General features: G+C 37.8%; 10 protein-coding genes across 10 annotated transcripts; all 10 read right to left on the minus strand.

The window, feature by feature from the left end:
* Positions 1–556: 556 nt before the first annotated feature.
* TM35_000032310 (putative methionine aminopeptidase, putative,metallo-peptidase, Clan MG, Family M24) lies at positions 557–1,729 on the minus strand (the record flags this gene model as incomplete). The annotated part of the gene is made up of 1 exon (XM_029021998.1): positions 557–1,729. The coding sequence occupies one exon, from the start codon at positions 1,727–1,729 to the stop codon at positions 557–559; it is 1,173 nt and encodes a 390-aa protein (XP_028886544.1).
* A 2,821-nt stretch (positions 1,730–4,550) lies between these two features.
* Positions 4,551–7,163, minus strand: TM35_000032320 (putative leucine-rich repeat protein (LRRP); the record flags this gene model as incomplete). Its single annotated transcript, XM_029021999.1, has 1 exon — positions 4,551–7,163. The coding sequence occupies one exon, from the start codon at positions 7,161–7,163 to the stop codon at positions 4,551–4,553; it is 2,613 nt and encodes an 870-aa protein (XP_028886545.1).
* Positions 7,164–8,734: 1,571 nt separating this feature from the next.
* TM35_000032330 (uncharacterized protein) lies at positions 8,735–10,297 on the minus strand (the record flags this gene model as incomplete). Its single annotated transcript, XM_029022000.1, has 1 exon — positions 8,735–10,297. One exon carries the CDS (start codon positions 10,295–10,297, stop codon positions 8,735–8,737), a length of 1,563 nt encoding a protein of 520 aa, XP_028886546.1.
* Positions 10,298–10,993: 696 nt separating this feature from the next.
* TM35_000032340 (putative arginase) lies at positions 10,994–11,914 on the minus strand (the record flags this gene model as incomplete). Its single annotated transcript, XM_029022001.1, has 1 exon — positions 10,994–11,914. One exon carries the CDS (start codon positions 11,912–11,914, stop codon positions 10,994–10,996), a length of 921 nt encoding a protein of 306 aa, XP_028886547.1.
* An 849-nt stretch (positions 11,915–12,763) lies between these two features.
* TM35_000032350 (uncharacterized protein) lies at positions 12,764–16,663 on the minus strand (the record flags this gene model as incomplete). The annotated part of the gene is made up of 1 exon (XM_029022002.1): positions 12,764–16,663. The coding sequence occupies one exon, from the start codon at positions 16,661–16,663 to the stop codon at positions 12,764–12,766; it is 3,900 nt and encodes a 1,299-aa protein (XP_028886548.1).
* A 934-nt stretch (positions 16,664–17,597) lies between these two features.
* On the minus strand, positions 17,598–18,398 carry TM35_000032360 (uncharacterized protein; the record flags this gene model as incomplete). The annotated part of the gene is made up of 1 exon (XM_029022003.1): positions 17,598–18,398. One exon carries the CDS (start codon positions 18,396–18,398, stop codon positions 17,598–17,600), a length of 801 nt encoding a protein of 266 aa, XP_028886549.1.
* A 507-nt stretch (positions 18,399–18,905) lies between these two features.
* On the minus strand, positions 18,906–19,478 carry TM35_000032370 (uncharacterized protein; the record flags this gene model as incomplete). The annotated part of the gene is made up of 1 exon (XM_029022004.1): positions 18,906–19,478. One exon carries the CDS (start codon positions 19,476–19,478, stop codon positions 18,906–18,908), a length of 573 nt encoding a protein of 190 aa, XP_028886550.1.
* A 740-nt stretch (positions 19,479–20,218) lies between these two features.
* On the minus strand, positions 20,219–21,097 carry TM35_000032380 (putative nuclear cap binding complex subunit CBP30; the record flags this gene model as incomplete). Its single annotated transcript, XM_029022005.1, has 1 exon — positions 20,219–21,097. One exon carries the CDS (start codon positions 21,095–21,097, stop codon positions 20,219–20,221), a length of 879 nt encoding a protein of 292 aa, XP_028886551.1.
* A 396-nt stretch (positions 21,098–21,493) lies between these two features.
* On the minus strand, positions 21,494–22,267 carry TM35_000032390 (uncharacterized protein; the record flags this gene model as incomplete). The annotated part of the gene is made up of 1 exon (XM_029022006.1): positions 21,494–22,267. One exon carries the CDS (start codon positions 22,265–22,267, stop codon positions 21,494–21,496), a length of 774 nt encoding a protein of 257 aa, XP_028886552.1.
* A 525-nt stretch (positions 22,268–22,792) lies between these two features.
* TM35_000032400 (uncharacterized protein) lies at positions 22,793–24,910 on the minus strand (the record flags this gene model as incomplete). Its single annotated transcript, XM_029022007.1, has 1 exon — positions 22,793–24,910. The coding sequence occupies one exon, from the start codon at positions 24,908–24,910 to the stop codon at positions 22,793–22,795; it is 2,118 nt and encodes a 705-aa protein (XP_028886553.1).
* Positions 24,911–25,055: the final 145 nt, after the last annotated feature.

Here is a 25,055-nt window from a genome sequence, read left to right on the forward strand (position 1 = left end):
TCCGGCAAAAAGAGAGTGAGTGAAAAAAAGAAAGCGAGAGTGAGAAACAAAGAAAGAAAGAAAGAAAATCAGAGAAAGAGAGTTAAGCGAAAAAAAAAAATAATAAAATAAAAAGAGAGAGAAATGCATTAATGCCTTAACGTTCACCCCTTTGAGAGGGTTTTATGTGGCTTTCATTTCAGATTCTCTACAACTACTCTTCACTCTCCTCCTCTCTTTCCCTTTTCTTCATGATGTCTTCCATTATATTCACACCCATCGCTTTCTTTTTCTTTCTTTTTTTTTTTTTCGTTTTTCTTTTCTCTTTTAAAAAAAAGACCGCACGTGTGCAGTCACGCCATTCCTCATAATCTTCCTTTTACAATCCACGCTTTACTGGAAATCCAAATACTACCTCCAACAATCGAGAAATTTTTGGCACCAGTGCTAATCAATTCAATTCAATTCAATTCAATCAATAAAAATGAACTCTGTGTATGAATCCCAATGTGAAGTATATATATATATATATATATATATATATATATAGATAGATGTATGATAACTTCATTCATCTCTACGCCTCATTATTGGGTACAGGAAGTGGAATTCCCATCTGCTCCAGTTGTTTCTGATACGTTGGGACGCCATCGACCCAGTCTGTTAAGATCTCCACTCCCCCATTCGTCACCACCATTGTGTGTTCAAACTGTGCACTTCGCTTTCCATCTCGTGTGGAACTCGTCCAATTGTCCGGCCACGTCACATCCTGCCAAGTCCCCAAGTTGATCATTGGCTCAATTGTAAACACATGTCCAGGACGCATCATCCCAAGACTTTTATTATTAGCGTAGTGACACACTGTCGGGGCAGTGTGGAAAAGATGACCTACGCCGTGTCCTGTGTAGGTGCGAACAACAGAACAGTTATATTGAGAGGCACACTTCTCAATCGCATCACCTATTTGTTTATAAAGTGCTTCCGGCTTCACCACATCTATTCCAGCGCATAGACATTCATATGCAGCATGTACTAAGCGTACACTATCAGCATCTGGTTTTCCCACAAATATAGTTTCATTTAAGTCTCCATGAAATCCATTAAGATAACTAGAAACATCAATGTTTAAAATATCACCTTCCATTAATTCCCGTGAATCTGGAATACCATGACAAATAATCTCATTTACAGAAGTACAAACAGATTTTGGAAAGTTATAATAATTAAGCGGTGATGGATACATACTACGCTCAATAGTGGCTTCATGAACGATTCGATCAATTTCATCTGTGGTAACACCAGGACGAGCTGCTGCTGTTGCGATATCAAGAACCTCACGAGAGAGTCGACAGACATTCTTTACACGTTGAATCTCTGATGTTGTCTTGCTATCATCATGTAGAGATTGCAAATTGTACACCTTTACTTTATTTCCCCGATCTTTTTCCTCTGAAGGAGAAACACCATCAGGACGATCAGCGTAGTCTGGACGAGGAATATGCGCGGGTACACTTCTTCGTGGAGTTATTTTTCCCGGCCGCAGTGGCCCTGTGAAGTTAAATGCATTCATCGCCGCTGTTGTCATTGTTGGAATAGTCGCCTGTGCGGTTTGTGTGTGTTTGGCCTTATGTTCACTCCAGTGTTGTTTAAAGCACTCCTGCGTGCAGAAGAAACTCGGGGGGAGTTCCAACTTTTTACATGTTGGGCACTGCAGGCCGGCCTCTAACATTCCACAACCCTCGCACGGCATTTTTTTTCCTTTTTTTTTCTTTTTTTTTCTTTTCTTGATAAAATAAAAAAAAAAAATGATCTTCTCAATTCTTAAATAGATGAGTGGTTCGATGATGTTTAATACTTCTTCTTGATTTCCACTCTTGTTGAATATGTTTTGTTTATTTATTTTATTTTTTTTTTTTTTTTTTTTTACCCCTTTCTTTTTTTTCCTTTTTTATGTTTTCCTTTTTCTTTCTTTCTTTTCTTCCTTGTTTAAATTGATAGTTTTTTTTTTTCTCTTTCTTTAGTTCGGCCTAGTTCTCTGTCTGTATATAGTTCCACAATGAGACTCTCTTCTCTTCTCTTCTATTGTGTTGATACTCTTTACCTATTCCGTCTTTTCACTCAAATAACTCGTACTGAAATAAACAATGATTATCCATGCAGGTGAGTAAATTCACACAAAAGAAAAGAAAGAAAAGAAAAGAAAATAGTAATGAGATGAGGCAATTAGAACAATACATCTCCCTTTGAGGGTTTTATGTAAATATATACAAAAGCAATAAATATATACAGAGAAAGAGATATATAGATAGATAGAAATCATAGTGAAAGTGGGGGGGGGGGGGGTCAAACCCATGTACGTAATACACACTGAGAGAAATAGATAAAAAGAATCAATAGAGTGCAAGTCGAAGGATAAACGTAAAAAAAGAACAGCAGCAGAAACAGTTGAAGGAGAAAAATCAAATGGAAAAATAACAACAACTGACAAAAAAAAAAAGAAAAGAAAAAGCAGATGGATATATATATATATATATAGGTAAACGTATATACGTAAACGTTCTCGCTGATTTCAATCAAAGGAAGAAATAAGATTCACAACTACGTGATTTAATCTTAATTAATCCAAATAATAATAATAATAAAAATAAAAATTGTTTTTATTCACTATTCACTATTCACTTCAATTTAATTTTTCCTTTTTTTTCTTTTTTTTGCCATGGTCGCTCTTTGTATCCAGTTCACCCCAGTGATCCCTTTGAAATAGATGATAAATTTTGCAAGAAGGAAAAACAAAAGAAAGCAAAATAATAATAATAATAATAATAATAATAATCAGTAATAAAAGAACATAAAAGTTTACATTTGAAAGAGTAAGAAACAAAAATAAATGAGAGAAAAGTTCTCCTTGTTTTTTTTTTTCTTTCTCTTTTTTTTTTTATTTACGTGTGATTTTTTCTTTGATTTTTTTTTTCTTTCTTACAGATTTGATTTATGTATACATAGATACCTACTATGTGCACTATATATATATATATATATGTATATTCTTATACACATAATAGGTATTCACCCCTCTCTATTCGTATGAGTCATAAACACATTCATTCTCTTTCAATCCATCTCCATTACATTATATATATATATATATATATATATATATATATATATATATATATGAGCATAGAGTATATTATTATGAACGCCTAGTAAAGTAAATGAGTGAATGGTCAATAGGGGGTTGGATGAAGTCCCGCTAAGGGAGATGAAGGGTAGCAAAAACGAAAATAACAAAGAAATTGCAATAAAAACAAAAAAAAAGGACTGAAAGGAGATTAAAAAAAAAAGATGGGGGGATTAAACAAACAAACAAACAAACAAAGAAGAAAACACATAAATAACAATAGAAACAACCATCAGGATTCAAAAAAAAAAAAAAAGTACAAACAGAAAACAAAAAAAAAGATAAAAACGTATTACATGGTGTATTCCATTATAAACAAACAAACACACCCCTTCAGCACAGTGACTGCAGCTAAACATAAATTTTCTTTTTCTCTCTCTTCTATCAATAAATAATCATTCACAGTATTTGCAGTAATATGAAGAAAGAAACAAACAAAAAGAAAGAAAGGAAAAAAGAAAGAAAAGAGCTAACATGCACAATAATACCATTCATTTGCTGACACGTTGGTCTTTACTGTTTTTTTTTTTTTTCCTCACACTTTATTACTTGTCAGAATAATAATAATAATAATAATAATAATAATATCATTTTTCATCACTTCCACAGACGTTCATACTGAGATAGATACGATCAAATCTTTTTTCCAACACACAAAAAAAAAAAGAAAGACTATAAACACACATACGCACACAAACTAATCATATATATATATATATATATATATATATATATGTTAATCCCGTATACGCGATAGTAGCTATACATTTCCAGACGTTTTTTTCTTTTTCTTTTTTTTTTCAAATTTACTTCCAGCCCTCTACGAAAAGGGGGACTATTTTGCATTTTGTATTTATCCTTCAAGTTAATATTGTTCACTCTTTTACCATTTTCCACTCCATGCCCCCATTTCTTTTTTTTTTTAATATTTTTTACTTCTTTAACTTCTCTATCACTCTTTCTCTTCTCTAAAGAATTCTCATACCTCACGAATAGCTACAGAGGCATTTTTATTTTTATTTTTTAAATTTCATTTCTATACAATGAGTGATGGAGAAGTATAATAACAATTTTTTTCTTTTTCTGTACATGTGCAATGGGAATAACGAGAAAAAAAAAAAAAAACAATCGTCATAAGATTTCCACCCCCTTTGGTGTAAAGGGGTTCTGTGTTAGTATATTCCTTCTTCATATAGTTTCCTTCTGAGGCCTCAAGTCTCATATATATATATATATATATAATTGTACAATAATCAAGGATAGAGCTGTTTCTCAGTTTTCCTTTAAAATTACAGTCTTTTTTTTTTTTTTTTTTTTTTTTATCTAGCGGCTTCTTTCTTTCTATTTATTTATTTTATTTTATTTTCTTTGATTTCTACTGTACGCCAAACTACACATCACCGTTGTCTAGGAACTCAAATGTTGTCATCCCATCATTATAGACATCACCCAGACGTAAAGATCTCCCACTCATACCAGCACGAGCTGTTCTTGTTCGCGATCGCACCACTGAGCGTAGTAATTCCTGACGCCAATTCTCTTCTTCTTCTTTAATTTCATCATCATTCAACTTTTCTTTTTCCCGTTCGCCTTTTCCTTTTTCCTCCACATCCCTTACTTTACTGAACTTATCATCAGGAGAAACTTCTTCACTTGCCGCACAACTCTCTATAGATTCAACCACGACGGCTACTGCTGCGGTTGACGCTGGTGGAGTTACGTGCGTAGATGTTAATGATGTGGACGGCAATTGTCCAGCATTCATTTCTTGCGTATTGGAAAGAGTAGTTGGATTACTACTTGCGGATGTGGTTCGTACAGATGTGGAGTATGAACAACCAGAGAGACCCACATTTTCGTGGTCTCCATGCGAAGAATTAGCATATTCACTGTTCACATACTTAATCCAACGCTGTGCATTCATATTTTGTGAATCCACACGACGTAGTAAACTCTGTTTGTACATTTCCCATTCATCTTCATCATCAAATAATGGTACATCAAGAGAAAGATCATTCATACGTATAGGGGCGGTAGATAATAAAGACTGTAATTCATCCTGATCCAGAATAACACGATCATCCCTTTCCTTTACAGCAAACATCATTCCATTATTTAAACGCCCATGTTGACCTCCATCTACGGCACTTTGTGTACTATCACTCTTACTGCTACTACTATCAACTCTGCTGATATTGTGAGTTGCGGATGATGGGTGTAGTGGTGGTAGTCGACGGCGAAGACTAACAGCACTTCCTCCCACCATTGGCCGTCCAACGGTTAAGGACGACGTAGACGGAGACACATTCGTACTCGTTCCACTACTATGAGTACTTACATTAGGAGGAGGAAACGTAGCCGAAGGAGGTGTACGTGTATTGTTATTATTATTGTAAATGGGTCGTCTGCCTGCCGCGTTGGCAGAACTGCAGGCACGTGGATTATTGTTTACATGTGCAGAGAGTGATGAACGACGAGGACGGGCTCCTGCACAGGATGTCTGTGGTCGTGTATACAATGATCGTGTCTCATCCTCCACAGCAGCATCCAAGGCATCAAAGCCAGATTCACGTATACACTGTTGTAAAAACATATACTCATCACATAAAGAGACTTTAAGAGGATCCACATGATTACTATTACGTTTTTTTGTTTCAACAAGAGATGTATCTTGTTTATCCTCCTCTGTATGATTATCTTCTGCTTTTGGTGGTATTAACGTCTTTGTCTTTGTCTTCGTCATTGTCGTTGTAGTTGTAGTTGTAGTTGTAGAGGAATGCGCATGCGTAGTATCATTTTCAGTAAGGGGAATATCATCTAGATATTGAAGATCTGGCATAAGGGAACGTACAAAATCACGAAATGAGGGTGGAGGAGAGAGACCCTTTTCTGAAGCCGTGGAGGATTCTTTAAAAGTATAATATGACATCTCTACAGGATTTCCTTGTAATGTTAAATATTTTACTTTTCGTAACAGTGGAAGAGACTGGATTAAAGTGTTACTGTCACGAATTTCATTTCCTTCCAAGTCCACCACTTCCAACGTATCACTCAAATCCAATAAAGGTGTAATATCGTTAATTACATTAAAGGAAGCATATAATTCTTCTAATAAAGGAGCACAAGCACCAATTCCACGTAAACATTCTATACGTGAACCTCGAAGCCAAAGTCGTTTTAAATTCATATATTTTGTTCCAAGTAATCTTATCTGTGGAATACGTGAACTATTTAACCTGAGTGAATGTAAGAGAGGCATCCTTTCACTAAGTGTATCCACACCTAATGTACGCACAGCATCTACATGCATTTCAGCTGAAAGCACCAAATGAAGATCTTCCCAACCTGTCCATTCACGTAACATATCATCTGTAAGAAATTCTCCAAAAACAGCACTGGTATTAATTTCATCTTCATTTTTTACACCATTCTCTGGATTGGTGGTAATTTCCATTTCATGAGAAGCCGAACGTTCTGTTAAGGGAGCAAATCGAGAGAATGACAAATTCATATTACTATCTGAAGTAGAAGTAGGTAAAAGAACTTCTGCTTGTACATATCCATTAGCCGTCAATTCATTCTCAACAGGAGGGACAAGAGGAGCCACAATGTGTAGTACATTATCACTTTTATTATTTCTACGTGCCGATGGACGTTCCTTCGCGACAGAACTCTTCGACACTCCAGGAGATACCGTACTTGAACCTTTTTGTGTCATTGGAGAGGAAGAAACATATTTTCCTCTTTGACTCTTCGGTTTCTCTTTTGTTTGTTGTTGTTGTTGTTGATGTTGATGTTGATGTTGTTCTTTTTCTTCTTGTTGTTCGCCTTGTTGTCTCTTATGAAGTGGGGAGAGTCTGCTACTGTGTAGAGATCTACCAGATCTGCTTGTAAAACGAACATCCGCGGCTTTTCCTGTTTGTTTTGTTTGATGATCTTGTTCCTTTACCCTCTGCCGGGCTGGAGGCGATCGATGTTCTCTGTTCATATGCCTCCCAGACATTTACCAATCAACACTGTTTCTTCTTTTTCTTCTTCTCTTTACTCTCTCTCTCTCTCTCTCTTTGTGTGTGTGGAATAGAGAGAGAGAGACAAAGATATAGATATAGATATAGAGAGAGCCAATTAGAATATATAAATGGAAACTCTGATAAAGTAATGGGATTCACGGAATGATAAAGGTGTAGATACGCTCAGAAAGACAATGGCCTCTTCTTTTCTTCCTTTCACTGATACTATTGTTGCTGTTGTAGTTGTTTTGTTTTTTTACCCTTTTTATGCTTTTTTTTTTCTTTCTCCTTCAGTTTTTTTTCTCTTTTTCTTTTTATTACAGTCCTTCTCTTTTTATTTTTCTTTCGTTTGTGTGATGTAATCGTGATGATTACAAGACAAAGGAAAAAAATAACTTTCTCTTCCTCTACTTCACTCGTTGTTTTTTTTCCTTAATTCTTTGTTCTTTCTATCTTCACCGACACCCTATTGCCTCTTACTCGGCGGTGCTTTAAGTCAATAGTAAAAAGAACAGCGATAAAAGAAGAGAGAGAGAGAGAGAGAGAGAGAGGAAAAAAAAAACACAAGTTAAATTAACATAGACCTCAGACATACACATACACTATATATATATATATAAAGAAAGAAAGGGAAACAGAGACACAGAGGTATTCCAGACATGAAAAGTGGAAACATGGTAAGAAGCAAAAAAGAAAACGAAGAAAAAAAAAAAAAACACAAGTGAAAAAAAAAGAGATGATAAACCGAAAGAGAAATAATACCGTCTATACATTTTCGGGCATATTTTTTTCTTGTTGATATATTGTTTTGTTCCCTCCATTTTTCTTCAAAAACCAAATTTACTATACATGAAAGATGTCTGCGTGTAATTCATTCATTCATTTTTTTTTCTTTTTTTTTCTTTCTTCTTCACGGTTCCAGTGGCGGTTCTCCTGCATCTTGGTGTGATAACAGTGATAGTTAAAGCGTAATTGGACCACATCAAGCAAATAAGTGAATAAGTGAGAGAGTGAGTGAGATAAGTGTACATGTGTGTATATATATATATATATATATATATTAGTAGAAAGAAGGGAAAAAAAAGAAAAAGAAAAAAGAGGCTTTGCATTTCATAAAGCAACAAGAGATTACTTCAAATCACATATAGCGACACATAATACACACACACACAAAAAAAAAAAGGATATAACTGAAATATATATATATATATATATATATATATATATAGTCGCACAAATAAATACACAAGGAAAAATGTGTCATTTGGTCTCTTGTTTATCATGCCTCTTTTTTTTCTCTCTCTCTCTCTCTCTCTCTCTCTCTCTCTCTCCATCTATTTCTTTCTGTTGATGGTATATACTTTTCTTCTTTTTTTCCTTCTTCTTGTATTTCACACATGGGAAGTTTCCTCCTAGTTGTCTTCATTCTTCTCAACTCCCTCTTTCAGAAACACAAACACAAACACACATACTTACTTACTTACTCACTCTTTCTTTCTTTCCTTCTTTCTCTCTCTCTCTCTCTTGTTTAATCTCTGTTCCATGTTTCTCTGCTTCTCTGTATTTACATTTCCCCCGAGTCACTCTTTCTCTCCACATTACCCTCAAGATAGAGGCCCTCACCGCTAACAGTAATAATCTCAGTTGGCACATATCGTCGTTTGGAGCGACGAATATTCTTCTGTGCTTCTTCCATTTCCTTCTCCATCTTTGTGCGGCCCGCATCGCGAATGGCGTGCTCTCGTCCAATGTGTTCCTTCAGCAAACCATACGGCGGTGGAATTGCTGCTCTCGCCTCCTTTTCGGCTGCCTTCCTCTTTGCCTCTGCGGCGGCTTCCGCGGCGGCGGCCTTGACGGATGGAGTTTCTTCCGTAGTGGTGATGGTGATATCATCTCCCTCGCTGGTGTCTGTGGGTTCCTCCTCTCGGAAGGGATTCGACTGTTGTTTTTTGTACATATAATGGGCCCAGTGCATTTGTATAGTGCGAGCCGCACTGTCGAGGAGTTTACTTTGCCATGCGCCTTCTTCTCGTATTTCCGCCAGTTTAGCTCTTGCATAGGCTTCATTCTTAAGATTCGCACGCCGTTCCATGCCGGCGGCTCGTTGATTAATGAGTCGAAGGGTTTTGAATACACGGAAAGCACGTTGAATGGTACTGACTTTAGCGTTAAAGTAATCTGTTGTGATCTTTCGCGTTTCCTTTTCCAAACCATTCCACTTATACCGTACAAATCGTTGAATCAAACCAGCATTGTGATCAAAATCATTCTCACGTAATCCATCACGTTTCCATTGCATACGATCTTGTACTTCCGGTTGTGCGAGTGTGGCCTCCCGCTGCGCCTCACGTGCTCGCATAGCATCATTAATAACTTTCGCCTCTTCAACTGATGGTGGTTGCGGATAGTGACGATGTTTTCGAAATTGCAATGATGATTTACGACTCTTTGAATGCATGGACCTTGAATCACTTGTGGATTGCAGACCTTCAGATAAGGCCTGTTTAGGCGTTGCACGTCGTCGCCATGGGAAGTACACCTTCTTTCGTCGTTTAAGTGGAAATGGCAACTTTTCCTTTTCCTTCGTCCCTTCTTCCTCAAAGAGATTTATACGATTACTGCGATACCAACGATACACACGCTGTACTTTTATCACAGCGTCTTCAAAGCGTTTACGCTGCCATGTCATCATCGTACCATAGTCTCTTAATCTCTCTGCCACCATAGTTTCACGTCGATTGACCACCCACTCATCCAATATCTTTTGTAATGCCCGTCGACGCCAAATAGCACGTAGACGTCGCCACCAACATTGAATCATGATAGCACGTCTTGTACGTACTTCAAAATAATTCCGTTCATTACGTAAACGACGACGTGTTAATATACCACGCCACATACGTGCCACTTGTGTCTGTGCCCAATGTTCTCTTGCGCCTGCGATGGATAAGTCATTGCGGTAAGTTGGCCCTGGACGCGGTGGTGGTTTGTACCGACCCATCAACATTGAAGGGGGAACGGGTGGGCAGTAGAGTGTTTGCATGGGGAACATCACATTATCATACATGCTGTCAAACACGGAGTGGGGAACTAAGGCTTCATTTGTGGCCGCCTTGGGACTCAACATATTTTATTTTTCCCTTCTCTTGTTCTTGGTCACAGGTATGGATTTTTTTTTTTTTCTTTTTCTTTATTTTTTCTCTTTGATATATATATTTTTCTTCTTTGGTACTGTTTTGTTCCTTTTTTTCTTTTTTTTTTTCTCCTTGTTCCTACCGGACCGAATGGTCTATGAATGTCAGTAAGTGCGTATATAATTGTATGTGTATGTATGTGTGTATATACACAAGAGCAGAGATCAAGGAAGAGAAAGAAAAATAAATGTGGTTGTGTACAACAGGAGAAGCAGGGAAATACAAACCATCACGAGAAAAATAAAAATAAGAAGAAGATAAGGAGGAAAAAAAAGAGAAATAAATCAAAAAAAATAAAATAAACTTGCAGGGGATCATGTTTTTTTCGTTTTTTTTTTTTTTTTTTTTTTCCTAAGGTGTATCGATTTCAATTCAATATAAAACAAACATATATATATATATAAGAAGAAAAATAAATAAATAAATAAATAAATACCAACACTAGACGAAAAAAAAGGAAGATTTCCCTCATTATTCAAACCCCCTACCCCCCAAGGAAAAAAAAAAACGGTATCAAACAAACAAACAACAACAAATAAAAAAAAAAACCATCAAAAAAAGTAATAACACCAAGAAACATAATCTTGATCCCTTCACTTCTTCTTCTTTCTTTCTTTTCCCTCCTTCCTCTACAGTTTCAGTTTCAGTCGGGTGGCAAATCCCAGGACAAAGTGGTACAGCATATTCACAGCCACACGGGGTGATCGGTAGTTCTCCACAACGGGGTTTAACTCACTCAAATCCATCATTCGCACATGTGGATTCTTACCAGCCGCAAAACACATATTAAAGGCATCCTGCGCACTTAAACCAACCGCAGCGGGGCAACTCACACCAGGCACATCCGCCGAACACACCGAGTCAATATCAAAGGAGAAAAATGTATTATTGCCGGTTAAGCGGAATGCCTCTTCCAATGCCGCCACAGCCCCTTTACTCTGAACTTCACGAAGCCACGCGAGATGACCGTGATGATCCTTTACAAATTGTACATGTACCGCACTACACTGTGATCCTTGACAGGCAAACTCTACAAAACGATTTCCTGAAAAGCTTTTTTCTTCCAATAATTCACGAAAAGGAGTTCCACTGTGTACTTTTCCATCAGAAAGACGTGGACGAACATCTAAATGAGCATCAATGTTAATAATACCCACATCTCCAGCATATGTTCGTAGCATCGCTCTTCCATTAGGTGCGGATTGATCATTTCCACCTCCGATAACAAATGGAAGTAATCCATGTGAAAGTACTTCAGAAACTTTTGTTTCCAATAATTTATGTGCCGCTTCCAAAGTGTCAGCTTTAATATCACCTGCATCATACAACTTTACATCAGAAGCGTCCACACCAAATTCCACATTGTTTATAGGCCCCAATTTATGTAAAAAGGTTCGAAATGCCTCAGGTCCTTTGGCAGCACCAGCACGTCCTCCATTTCGTACACATCCCTCATCATATGGGAATCCGATAATTACAATATGTGCATCTTCCAAACGTTCGGCGGTGAAAAGAGCTCCCAGGCGTTGATCATCACTGCGTGAAGCCATTTTTTCTTTTCTCTTGCTGATATCTTATTATCTGCCTTTTTTTGTTTTCTTCGTTTTCTTGGTTTTTTTTTTTTCGTGAGGGTGGATGGGTCTTTCAAACTTTCCCAATCTCGTTTCCTTATGATCACGATAATAATAGTAATAATAATAATGACACTCTACTCTTATACATCAAGAGAGAAGGAGGGGAAAAAAAGAGTAAAATAAAATATAGAAAGAGTGTATACGTATGTATTTATTCTTTAAAAAAAAAAAAGACCATACAGTAAATTATCATTTTAAAATATACATTCCCAGCATAAATAAATAAATAAATTACAAAAGTTGTGAAGGGCAATTCTTATGAAATGTCAATGTCATCAGAAAGATGTTTAATTGAGTGTTCAACATCAAACACAAAAGTGATACGGTGCCATATGAAGACACATCCTCTAACATAACGAAACCACAGATGATTCTTTTTTTTTTTTCTTTTTTCTTGGCTCTTTTACTCTATCTAGTCTTTCCTTTATTGGAAAGATTATAGAAAACAAAAAAACAAAAAAAAAAAGAATACCCCAACATCAAGTACGCAATTCTAGAGAGGAATCACCCTAGAAGTGTCTGTCATAATGGGGACTAAACCTCTGTGTGCAAAGCAAACCAAAAAAAAAAAAGAAAAAAAAAAATGAAAATAAAAATGAAAAACGTGTAAATATGTAAAATAATTTTCTTTTAAAAATAAATAAATAAAAAAGCGAATACACAAACTCAAAGAATTTCTAATATATGTTTTCTTTTTTTTTTTTTTTGTTTCTTCTTCTTTCCAAAGATCTGAAATTAAAAGTGTGAAATCTCATTCAAACCACCTTAACGACCCTTTTCCCGCCGCAACCATCCACGCTGTGCAAAAAAACGCTTTTTACTCTGTTGAGAGAGTTCAATTTTCTGTTTCTTTTGCTTCTCAATTGGAGTTGGTGGTGGGGAGTAGGATGCGGCCGATCGCTGTGTGGCTCCCATCTCACAAGCCCCATCACCCCCACCCTCACTGTTGAGAACAGGACGTAAAGAGTCCAATGGGATTCCACTCTCTTCCAGTAATGTCTCCACACGATGTCGAGAGACATGTGGAAAGTCTGCCTGCACAAGCGTAGTTGCGGCTTGTAAATCGGTTGGTTCCATTAAGAGTATTTGTTCATATAGAGCGAGTTTAGGTTGTCCTACGTTACCCGAGGCAGTTGGTGATCCACTTCGTATAGATGTAGATAAGATATCGCTTCGGTTTATATTATTATTGACTTTACCTTTCATTGTCCATAGTGATTGTTGCTCTATACTTTCCACTGCCTCACCAGCTAAACTGGCTATCACACATCGTACCATTTCTTCCTGTTCCTCCACTCTTGCTAAACGACGTTGTTCTTCTAATTGTTGTTGGGTTAAGGCGATTTGCGTTTTCACCAAATCTGCAGCCCGAAGACGCTTATAAGGACGTCCATCAGAGAAACGCGGTAAACGCTGAAGAAAGGATGGAGCTACTTTTTGCATAAAAGTACGTCTTGCAATGAAAAGCCGAAGAGACTCCCGCATTTTCTCCACCCGCGCCGCTCGCTGAAGACTTTTCCACTCAGAATCATCAGCATCAGTTGACAGACAAGAAGTGGATATGGGTGGTTGTAATAGTGTTGGTGGGGTACAGGCCATATTCCCATCATTTGAATTTTCATTGATATTATTATTATTATTATTATTATTATTATTATTATTATTATTATTATAATCATTATCATCTTCTTCATCATCATCGCTATCATCATCCCGATCTTCGCTAAATCCACTGGAAATAACAGAGACACTATCACCTCCACCATTAAGCAACCACCAACCATTACTATTTTCTTCCTGTGTACTTTTAAAACCTCTACTATCCTCACACTCTGAAAGATTCATACCAGAATCATTTTGATAACGTTGATATCTTCCCTTTTCATCATCATTACCACACATTCCATCACGAGGAATCTGAAGACCCAAATTCTTACACCACCTTTTTAATGCCTTGTAACCCATAGTCATAACTTTACTTGGTGTTAATTCTTCGAGAGATCCTTTTGTTATCGTTTTATCACAGTTTGAGAGAATACCACTTGTTGGATTCTTTACTGGTAATGGTGGAAGTCCCTGAGGAGCTGCTGGACGTTGTGGTGAAATAAATGTTATTGTTGTATTATTGGTATTATTTAAATTTTTTTCACCAATAACAGTTTTATCTGTTTCTAATCTAGAAAGCATATGTCGAACATCAGTAACAATACTACTTGCGGATGTCCAATCTAGTTGTGTGGCACAATCCGTTAGTGAAAAGGAAACTCCCTCTCTCTCTACAGTACCTTCACCAGACTCCATCGGCATTGGAAGTGAAGGACTTCGTGAAACTGCCATTTGTCGATTTTGGGAAAGTTGTGTATAGACTCCAATATTATCATCTTGAGAAGAAGAACATTCATCCACCATCATGGAATTACTATGTAGTCCAAGACTGAAACTACCTTCATGAAGAGGAACTGTACCAGAATTCTCTTTATATAAGAAAGGAACTTGTGCATGTTCTATATCTTCAGAAGAAGAAGAAAAGTCATCCACATCAATCACTTGAGTTTCTATATCATTTTGGGCATTCTCATTACATCCAATCGAATGCATTTCACCACCTAATAGAGTACTTGAATAAAGTGGAACAGATCCTTTATTTACTTCATGTGTTGAAGCCCTTAAGCCAAAGTCTTCAAGAGATAACATACCGAAGGGACTAGTAATAATTTGGGCTCCTACAATATCATTATCCATATTATCTTCTTCATTACATAAAGGAGGTGTTGCCGCTTCTGAATATTGTATCAACTCATCATTATTATTATTATTATTAATAATATCACTATTATTATTATTATTGTTATGGTTGTTATCACCATCATTAACAGCACTATATACTTCCCCTGCAGCAGGAGGTTCAATAACATTTTCATCTGTATTATCAGTAAATGTAGGAGGCATAGACCCAACTATGGGTTTCTCAGACATAAGATGAACTAAGCAATCATAAGATGTATTATTTTCTACATGTTGAGAAATCCTATTCTGCTCTTTTTGTGGTAATATTATCTTATCTTTTATATAGTCCATTGATATTCGTATCTCCGTATTTCTATGACTTCCTCTATCAGATGCTGTAATATCGCTAAGACTTGGAACCTCTGTTGTTGATAATAGTACCGCATCTTCTCCAACATTAATGGAAAGAGGAGAAATAACTGTTGTATTTAATAATGAAGATGGTCGAATACTATTTCGAATCTCTTCACCATCCATTGGGTCAGGACAAGGTAAATCCTCAACAATAGAACTTGGTAAGATATGCGTAACATTCACATCTTGATGACTATCTAGAGAAGGCTTTGGGAATGAAGAAACTAATGTGGGATCAGTATTAACATTAACCATCATATCTATTGTTTCATTCACTTTTGTAGGATGTAACTCAATACTCAATTTCGGTTCTCGTACTAGTTGGAAAGCTAACTCTCGAGCTATAGTCTTTTGAGGGCAAGTTTGATCTTCTGGAATCTTTTCAAGAACCAGATGAATTTTTTCCTGTAATATTTGTAGACCTTTATTATAATCTGAAAGAGATTTATCTAATGACATACGCATTTCTTTCTGTAATGTTTCATATTCTTCTCGCCACTTCTCAACCAATTCCATTTCATCAATTCCTTTTTCTGCGTTTGGTGTTACTACAGAAGAATCAGAAACAATCTGTAATGCGGCTTCTTCCGTAGGGATTCCCCATTCATCAGCGAAATCATTCTCTCCATTTATGTCTACATTTGCTCCTACTGAAAGTGAAGCCAGTGTAAAACATTCACGATGGTAGTGATTACCTGAACCTTTATGAGAACTACCAAAAAGAGTATTTGTAGATGATGACCAAGAAGCAGATCGATGTGGAGTTATCGAATTTAAACCACCTTCTTGTATTCCATTAATTCTATCTTCATTTCTAGATGGGGTCATTGTATTATTTGTGAGAGCAGATACAATAGGTTCACTACTACACCTTTGTGGGGAAGGGTTTATTTCTACTGGTGTATTGGTTTTTTTATACCCATGAAAAGCCAACTGACGCATAAACTGAGAAGGTGTGTGTCCATCCATATCACCAAAACGAGGTGTGATGGTTCTACTACTACTACTATTATTTGTAATTATAGTCTTTGATAAGGAAATCGTTTCACTAGAAATTACAGTTTCACTAGAAGTAACACATGGTGGGTTTTTTTTTTTGTTATTATTATTATTATTCTTTTTCGTCTTTTCTCGTCCGTGTTTTCCAGCTAATCGTTTCCATTTGCATATCCCTTTCCACATTTCTCTTCGCTGCTGTAAAGAAGCCTGAGATCCGAGAAGTTTTTCCACGTCTTCCTCACATGTGACTTGAGCCACCAGTTCATCCATGTGCGGTGTTCCCGATGACTCAATCACCTTCGCAGTGTAACCCTGCAATTGCAGAGGTGATAAGAACTGTACGAGAGTATTGGATAATGTGAGGGCAATACGCGGAGGCCCTTCACATCCCGCAGTTCTATTATTATTATTATTCCTATTTCCCTCCTCACTTGTTTGATGAGAGAAGGAGGCGGTAGAAGCAAAGACGCTACTGCTACATTTTTCTTTTTCTGTCTCATGTGTGAAAAATTCTGGCATTTCCATGCCTAGCAAAATTTCACTTTTCCAGTGTAGATGTGTTCAAGTTAGCATCACAGACGTGGATGAGGGGGAAAAAAGAAGAAAGAAAGAAACAAAGAAACAAAGAGCATTTTTATTTATTTATTATAGGGGAAACTCTAGTTGTATTCCAATATTCTTTTACTGAGTAGAGTTTACTTCACGCTTGTAAGATTTATCCTCTTAACTTGCAGCTGTTTTTTTTTATTTTTTTTTTTTTTTGGGGGGGGGTGCTCTCTTGCAGGAATTGAAAAAGCAATAATGATAATAATAATAATAGTAAAAGAGAAATAATAGCAAGAAAAAAAAAAAACACAATAGAAATTGGTATAGGTAAAGAAGACCTTCTCTTGGCCTAATTTCATAAAAGGTCATAGGAAATAAAGAATCATGGAGAGTGAAAAAAAAAAAAACATTTTTACGTGCGTTTCCTCCATCCAGTTCTTTCCATTGATAACGGGTTACTGTATGTACACCGTCCACAAGCATCTTTTTTTTCTTTTTGTATTTGTTTTTTTTTTTTCTTTTCTTTTTGGAAGTTAGGGTGAAACACTGCGCATAGTATGCATACACAAATACGTGCAAAAAAGATAATAAAAACAAAAAAAAAAAAAAAACGGAGAGATTTATACATCTTGAGAAACGAACGAATAAAAGAAAAAAAAAACTACCACAACGTAAAAAAAAAGAATAGTCAAAGGAGAAACATGTGGTATTTCTCTTTCTTTCATTTTTCACTCTGGTTTTCGATATCTCTCACTCCACTTTTTCTTATAATTCCATTTTTTTTTTTTTAACCTACTCTATTCCTCTATTCTTCTTTTTTTTTTGTTTTCTTCTTCTTTTCTTCTTTTTTTTCCAACATTGGAGTCATATGGTCAGCAGTTAATTCATTTCTCTATGCTCTAATAATACTCTTTCAAGGCTTTAGGCCATACTTCACTGCCTCATTTGCGTTCAGTTCACAAATCGCGGCGTCTATTTCTTTCATCTCTAGCAAAGCATCACCAATAGCCCGTGTGAGATCCTGTTCCATCAACCTTCGCTCTAGGGCTTTCATTGGATTACGTTTATGAAATCGTCGTCTAATTTCAGGTCCTGCAGCTATAATGATCGGTTCTGAACCATCTGCGGTGTTTTCTGTATCAGCGTTCTGTTCCTGACGTAATTCTTGTAATTCTTCTTTTAAGCTCTGAACTTGTTTTTGTAAGTTTTCAAAGCGTTCTTTTAACTGATACCGCTTATCTATTGCGCCATAGCGTACACGGTTAGCTCCTGTAAATTTCACTGGCTTCTGCGGCACCTCCCCGAATTGAAAAATCTGTCCAAGTCGTTCCTTTTCTTCTGTCGTCATCACTGGTCGTTTAAACTGTGGGGGCTTTAGTGGACTCCTGGCGCGTGTCTCTTTGCGAATGACGCTCTCCTTCTTCTTGTGCGGCAGGGCGTCTAGTCGGTATCGGGCGATGTCCTCCGGCGATGGCCGCTGCGGGAGCCCGACGCGGGGGCGTGGAATCATCGCTTGGGACTTCGGGACCGGCTTTGGGTGGAACTGCGCCCTCTCGCTGGCGGCCCGCGCCTCCGCCATCGCCCGCAGCCGCTGCTGGAGTTCGGGGTCGAGGGTCGACGGCTTCGACGGGCGGACGTAACACTTGTGGAGGGCCGCCCCCGCCGCCGTCCCGCGGCCAAAGGCCCGCACCACCGCGTCCGCATCCCAATCCATTTGCTACTTCTTATCCTTTCTTCTATCTACTGCTGGGGAAGAGTCTCTGTAGAGAGTATGTGTTTGTTTGTTTGTTTGTTTGTTTGTTTGTTTGTTCAAACTAAAAAAAGAAAAAAAAAAGAAGAAAAAAAGAAATAATAATGGTGTTGGTAGGGAAAGGGGAAAGGGGAATGAATAGATACAGAGGTTGATGAAATAATATTTGGGATGCCGCTCGTTTCGCTTACCACTTGGGTAAAGTAACCGTATCACTTTTTTTTTTTTTTTTTTTAGTTCTTCTTCGATTTTACTAGAGTCGAAGGCTCACCCTCTCTTTTACTCTTTTTCTTTCTTTCTTTCTTTCTTAGAAACAAAGAAAGAAACACACAAACACACACAGAGAGAAAGAGAGAGGGGGTAGCACATGTATGATACGGATTCAATAATAACAGAAACACACGCAGATAAAGAAACCAATAATATTACTTCTTCTTTTTTCTGTTTTTTAATTCATGTGTACTTACCTCTTTAATAATGTTGCAAGTCTAATATGTATTCAAGTCGCTTTGAAGCATTTTTTGTGAGGAATCGTGACCACATTTTGTGAATCATGAAAGAAAACCACACACGTCGTCCAAAGATTGAGCCAATGGTAAGCAACATCAAAGAGTACGCGGGGTACATGATTGCAATGTATAAAAAGCGATACAACCACGGACCATTTATCCACCCACTATCTTCTGGTAAACCAAGAAAACCATCTTTTACAAGGGAACGAATAATGGGACGTACAATATAAACGGCCGCACTACCTGTGATTGAAAAAATTAGGCAAATAAGAATTTGCTCCTTTAACGGAAGTTTAAACAAACTACCCTTCATAGGAACACCCTTAACATATACAACTTCCTTGTGAGTACGCCAATCCTTTCGCATTGGCCCTCTCGCAGTAGTGGCAGTGGTGGATTCACCAGCCAAAGATCCAGTAATGCGATTAGTCGCAGAAGCTTGGGCATTCGTCGTGCTGCACTTACGGGCAGAAGTTTTGCACGGAAAACGGGCCATCTGGCCAGCAGTTCGGGCACTTAAGCGACGCTGCATTGATGAGGACAGAAGAAAATATATAAAATGCAAAAAAAAAAAAGAAAAAGAAGATCTAGTAATTCAACGTTACACGGATAGAAAAATATATAATGTTTTTAGTCTCTCCGTTTTCCCTCGCTACTTTTTTTTTCTTTTTCTTTTTTAACCCTCCTAATATGTGCGGTGTGTCTGTGGAAATACAAAGTGTGTCGCTCGGAAACAGCTGAATTCACCACGCTGTGCACCGTAGGATCCTATATAATCTAGTTATGTACTCTCACTTTTCAAGTATAGGAAAAAAAAAAAGAAAAAAAGAAAAAAAGAAAACAATTCGGTACCCACAAATAGGAAAAAAAAAAATTAATATTATTATAAAATAACAAATGTTGCTCTTTTTCTTGTCACTAATAAATAAATATTTAATCAACAAAATCAGGTTTAAGACGACAACTGAGAGCATGACATCTACACTCCACGAAGCTCCAAATAGAAGAGAAAACAACAACAACAAGATCAAAAAAATGCCAGATAAAAAAGCAGTCATCTTCAACAGAACTCACTCCAAAAAAGCAAGAAATAAGCAAAGGTTAACAAAAAAAAAAAAAAAAGGTTACATCACTTCAAGTCATGTAAACTTCCTTTATGATTTTTTTTTTATTATTATTATTTATTTCCTCCTACTATTCTTTGCCTTGTTTTCCTTCTATCCTCTCCTTCCTTTCTTTCTTTCTCTTTAGTGGTTGGGAGAGAAACCCAAATCACAAGTGGTCCAAAAACTCCCCAGCTAAGCGGAGTGCATCATCTAGGGCATCGTCTGTGTGTATTGTCGATCTACTTGAGACATTCTCTGTGTGAGACTCCAATCGATTTCGCTTCACATGTGCTTCCCCGCTCTTCTCATCCTCTACATTGATAGCATCACCATCCGGCAGAAGATTCCCTGCAGCGGCGCGATGACTCGCCCCCTGTATACTCCGGCTTCGAGCTCGACTCTTCCATAGTTCCTGCAGTTCCTCCAGTGCTGCTCGATCCTCTTCCGACATCTCCTGTGGTGAAATGTAATACTTTTGATCAGCCTCACGCTCTGCTTTTTCCTCAGCGGAGATGACAACTTGTGGTACAACACCAGCAGAGAGAACACCATCGTGGTCAGGATAAACGAATACTCGCTCCCCGCTGAGTTTGTGGTGTGAAACAATCTTGATACCCGGCGCCTCTGAAGAGGAACTTGACTTTTCTATTCTCTGAGAAGTCGAACCCGAAGTAATAGCCGCAGTTTCTGCATTAGTATTAGTATTAGTTGTAGTATTAGTATTAGTAGAATCCAATGTACTACGATTAGAAACTGACTGAGGGAGCTGACGTTTCTGTGCTGTACTTGTGGCCTCTCTCAATGGTGGAAGGATTGGACCCTCACCATCCCGCTCCGCCTCCACATCTCCCACAAACTGCGATAATCCCTTCGCCCGCACGTATGCGCGGAATGCGGTCCGCCAAATTGCAACTGTTCGCGGTAAAACAACACACTCCTCACGACTTCGCGCTTGACGCAAGTCTGAGAGAGTCACTTGTTGACCAGGTGAATACGAGATAGCAGCAGGTGTGTTAAGATGAACGAAGCCACTGCCTTTTCCCATGTCTCTTCACGTTCTAATTTACCTGTTGCACTAATAATTCCACGATCCAAAAGAAGAAATACACCAGAAAAGAAAAAAAAAAAATCTTTTCAACAATAGAAATAATAATAATAATAATAAGTTCTTAACCGCTTCTAGCGCCTTTTTTTTTCCTTTGCCAGGTAAAAAAGAAAATAATAATAATAAGGAAAGGTAAAATAATATTCAAAGAAGAAGAAGAAAAAAAAAAAAAAAACGATAAATGCTCTTTTCTTAAAAACAAAAAAAAAAGATTATTATTTCTTTTTTTTTGGGAGGGAGAAGGGAAGAGAAGGGTTTGCTAAACCACAGAGGATAAAGTATGATACACCACAATGATACTCACTCATAGAAAATGATAAATTGAATATAGAAACGTCAATCTGATTCATATAAAACATTCTCTGTAGCTGATAATGTAGAAGGTGCAAGAGCATCTGGAGTATCAAGCCACTCTGGTTGATATCCATCTGCTTGCATCTTTGCTTTTATAGCCTCTATTGGTACTCGTAATGCCAGCATATCAAAATATCCTTGTAATCGTGGATGAGTGGACATTGTATATCCTCCCAGCAATGGCATTGGTGGGGGTTGGGGTGGAACAAAACCTGGTGGTGGTTGAAGCAACAAAACAGGTGATGGCCCCGCTACTGCAGACACCTGCGGTACTAAAGTTACTCCACTGGAGTTTGTCGCTATCATCACACCAGGCGGCGGTGGTGGTCCACGACGCTGGAGTTGCTGATGTGATGGTGGCGGCGGTGGTGGTCGGTGACGATTGTCTGCTGATGTTAAGAGCCCCGGCATGGGCGGGGGAATATTCCGGTCAAGAATAGTTAAAGTTCCTAAATTACCACCAACACCACTACTTCCATTCTGTGTTTGGGGTGATGGGGATAGAGCAGAAAAAGGAGCCCCTGTGGGTTCAATTTCATCAAACTCATCATCAACACTATTGAGTTTGTATTCAAGAAGCGCAGTAAGTGATTCAAGACGTTGAAGTGAACGGTTTGTCTCAAATAGTTTAGCATCACATTGAGCAGCAAAACGGTTTAGAAATTGCACTGTTGATATAACAAATCTATTAACTGTATCTGCAGTTCGCATAAACTCTTCTTCCCTTTGGGCTTGTGCTAATGCCCGCGTTGTCATTCCTGTAAATTTCTGCAACTATTTTCTAATACTGGTGGGGGGTGAAATGTGTATATGTTTTATCTCTTCTCGTACGCTAAAATGCACCTATCTCTATAAGAGAAGGGATAAGATGAGACATACAGTAGGGAACCAAAAAAAAAAAGAGAAAAGGTAAATAAAACGAGCAAAAATAATAATAACAATAAATGTTAAAAACAGTAGGAAAAAAAAAAATAAGAAGAATAATCCCTCACTCCCACTAGTTTTAATCCAAAATGATAAAAAAAAAAGAAAAAAAAGAAAAGCAAAAACAATATTAATAAAACACGCGCACACATACAAAAGAAACAAAAAAAAAAAACCTGCTCGACCACCAACTCAACTGCAATTATTTTTTTTTTTGTTTTTTGTTTTCAGCTACACTGTAATATTGAAAGAGAAACAAGGGGAACAGACTTTATATATATATAGAAAATATGACATACATATGTGCATGTACGCATATGCTACGTAAATTCAATCTATGAAAGTTAGAGGCAAAATTTACTGGAGTTCATGTTGGGCCAATCCCTCCACATATTCATCAAGAATATCTCCAACTTCTTGAAAAACCTCTTGAAATGCATCATCCACAAGAGTATCAGTAAGACGTTGCGCAAATACTTGCTCTGTTACATTTGAAGTATTCCATTGCTTTTCAGTGTAATGAATATACTCATGATTTTCTTTTTGAAAAGAACGTAAACGTTCCACAATGGCACGTGGTATTTCACCCCGACGACGATGTCCACCTTGTGATAATTTTCTCTTAGTTCCTACAGCTTCTATTACTTCCTTGGGATCTGCAATAGTGACTCGTCGTTCAGGCCGTTTTGTTAAAACAGACGCACTTAACACTCTTTCCTTTTCTTCTTCTTCTTCACTCAAATCATTATGATGCAAATCACGCTCTTCTATAGCTTCTAATTCGCGATCCATTGCACCAACTTGTCGTTGAAGACGACTTACCAGCAAAAGTTCATCATCTTCATCACTTATATCCTCCAAAATATCATGAGCATGCTGAACTATACGACTTATAGGAGTTTCAGAAGTAGTATTCACTGCTATACTCTGCATTTCAAGTTTCTTCTTATTGAGTTTACTACTATCCATATCATCTGCTACACCACCTCTTCCTCCCTTTTCAACTCGTCGTATTATTTTTGGAGAATCCGGTGGTGGACTCTGTTCTTCTTTTACAATACTATCTAGAATAGATCGATGATCTTGCAGCATACGCTCCACACAAGAGGCTACTTCCATAAGAGCTTCATCTGAAAGAGTTTTACTTGGTACTGTAAATGATTGTCCTCGTTGAAGTTCAGAATCCATTTTTCGACCACTGCGCAACTCTGGTGGTAACATCGACTGTGAATATGATTGAGATGTGGCAGAGTTGTAATGAATACTTGGAGTCTCAGAAGAACCAATTTGTGGAATTGCCCGTGGAGTGGGAAGTCGCTCTTGTGGTGGAGGTGGTGCGGGTGGAGGCACAGCAGCACTAGTTTTAGCCGCTAATAATGCAGAAGCGTGACGAATGACTTCCATTGGAACTCGTGGCACATCCGCTGCGGCTTTCGGTTTTGCTTTTGGTGCGAATGCCCCACGAGAACGTGTAGTAGAAGCAAACATTCCACGTGAGCTGGAAGCCTCAGCGGGTGCGATGTGGGATGTTTCCAGGTGATGAGTAACAGGAGAAGCATCACTACAATGGTTTATAGCTTCACCACTTGCATTTATTGCAGGAAGCATATGCAATGCTTCTGTTGGAGAATGAGTTTCTTCTCCCGTGTTAGAAAGTTGTTGTTGTTGTTGTTGTTGTCGTCTATCTGTATGAGTAGCATAATCCTGATCTGATACTTCCTTTGGTCGTGCCATTACTCGTGGAATTGGACGGTGACCACGTCCCTGTGGTGGGCTAGCGGTATGTTCTCTAACTTGTCCTGTATTAACAGCACCAAAACCAGATGAATGATACCTATCATCACTAGAATCAATCATAACTACATCACTGTTGTTCAAGTCATCATGGTATATCACATTTCCTTCTCTATCTTCCCATTCATGTCCTGGAAAATGTTTCTTATATGGTAATGGTATAGATGATGACGGTGATTCTGCGCGTCTATGCATGCGGTTATGTTCATGATGTTCCCGTACTGGTTCACGTAAATGAGCAAAAATATCCCTCCGTTTCGGTGGTTTTGCCATTCTTTGAATAAATTTAGATTCTTCTTCCCGAGTGGCAAATCGCCTTCGCCGTGGTGTCCCTGTAGAAGTATCCATTGCTGTAGTATGACCACGTCTATTCATTCGGCGTTGAGTAGATGCTAATGTTGTTGGATGTTCCATTCCTCTCACCCCTCCTCCTCCTCCTCCTCCTGCTGTTGTTGTTGGTCCTTGCATGGGGAATGTGAGTGGGGGCGGTATGTTTTCCAGCGCCCCTTTACACAATAAAACATCCAGCCCGACATTTTGGATCATCTCCGCCACGTCGGCGGCGGCCACCCGCTGCACAAGATTTAAGAATTTAAAGCGGTTGAGAAGAATCGCATGTTCTGTGGCTGGCAGCTGTGAGAGATGGGCCAGAAGTGTACTGGGCTCAGTGTCATTAGACATAAAGACACAACAACCAGAAGAATAGGGAACAGGAGAAGTAGAAGAAAGAAAAAAAAAAAAAGAAATTAAAAACGGTTTTCCTTCGCTTTTATTTTTCTTCTCTAAATATTTTCTTTTTCTATTTGTTTTCTTTTCTTTTTTTTTT

The sequence above is a fragment of the Trypanosoma theileri genome, assembly GCF_002087225.1.
Source record: "Trypanosoma theileri isolate Edinburgh chromosome Unknown TM35_Tth_3_V1, whole genome shotgun sequence".
NCBI classification, from domain to species: Eukaryota; Euglenozoa; class Kinetoplastea; order Trypanosomatida; family Trypanosomatidae; genus Trypanosoma; species Trypanosoma theileri.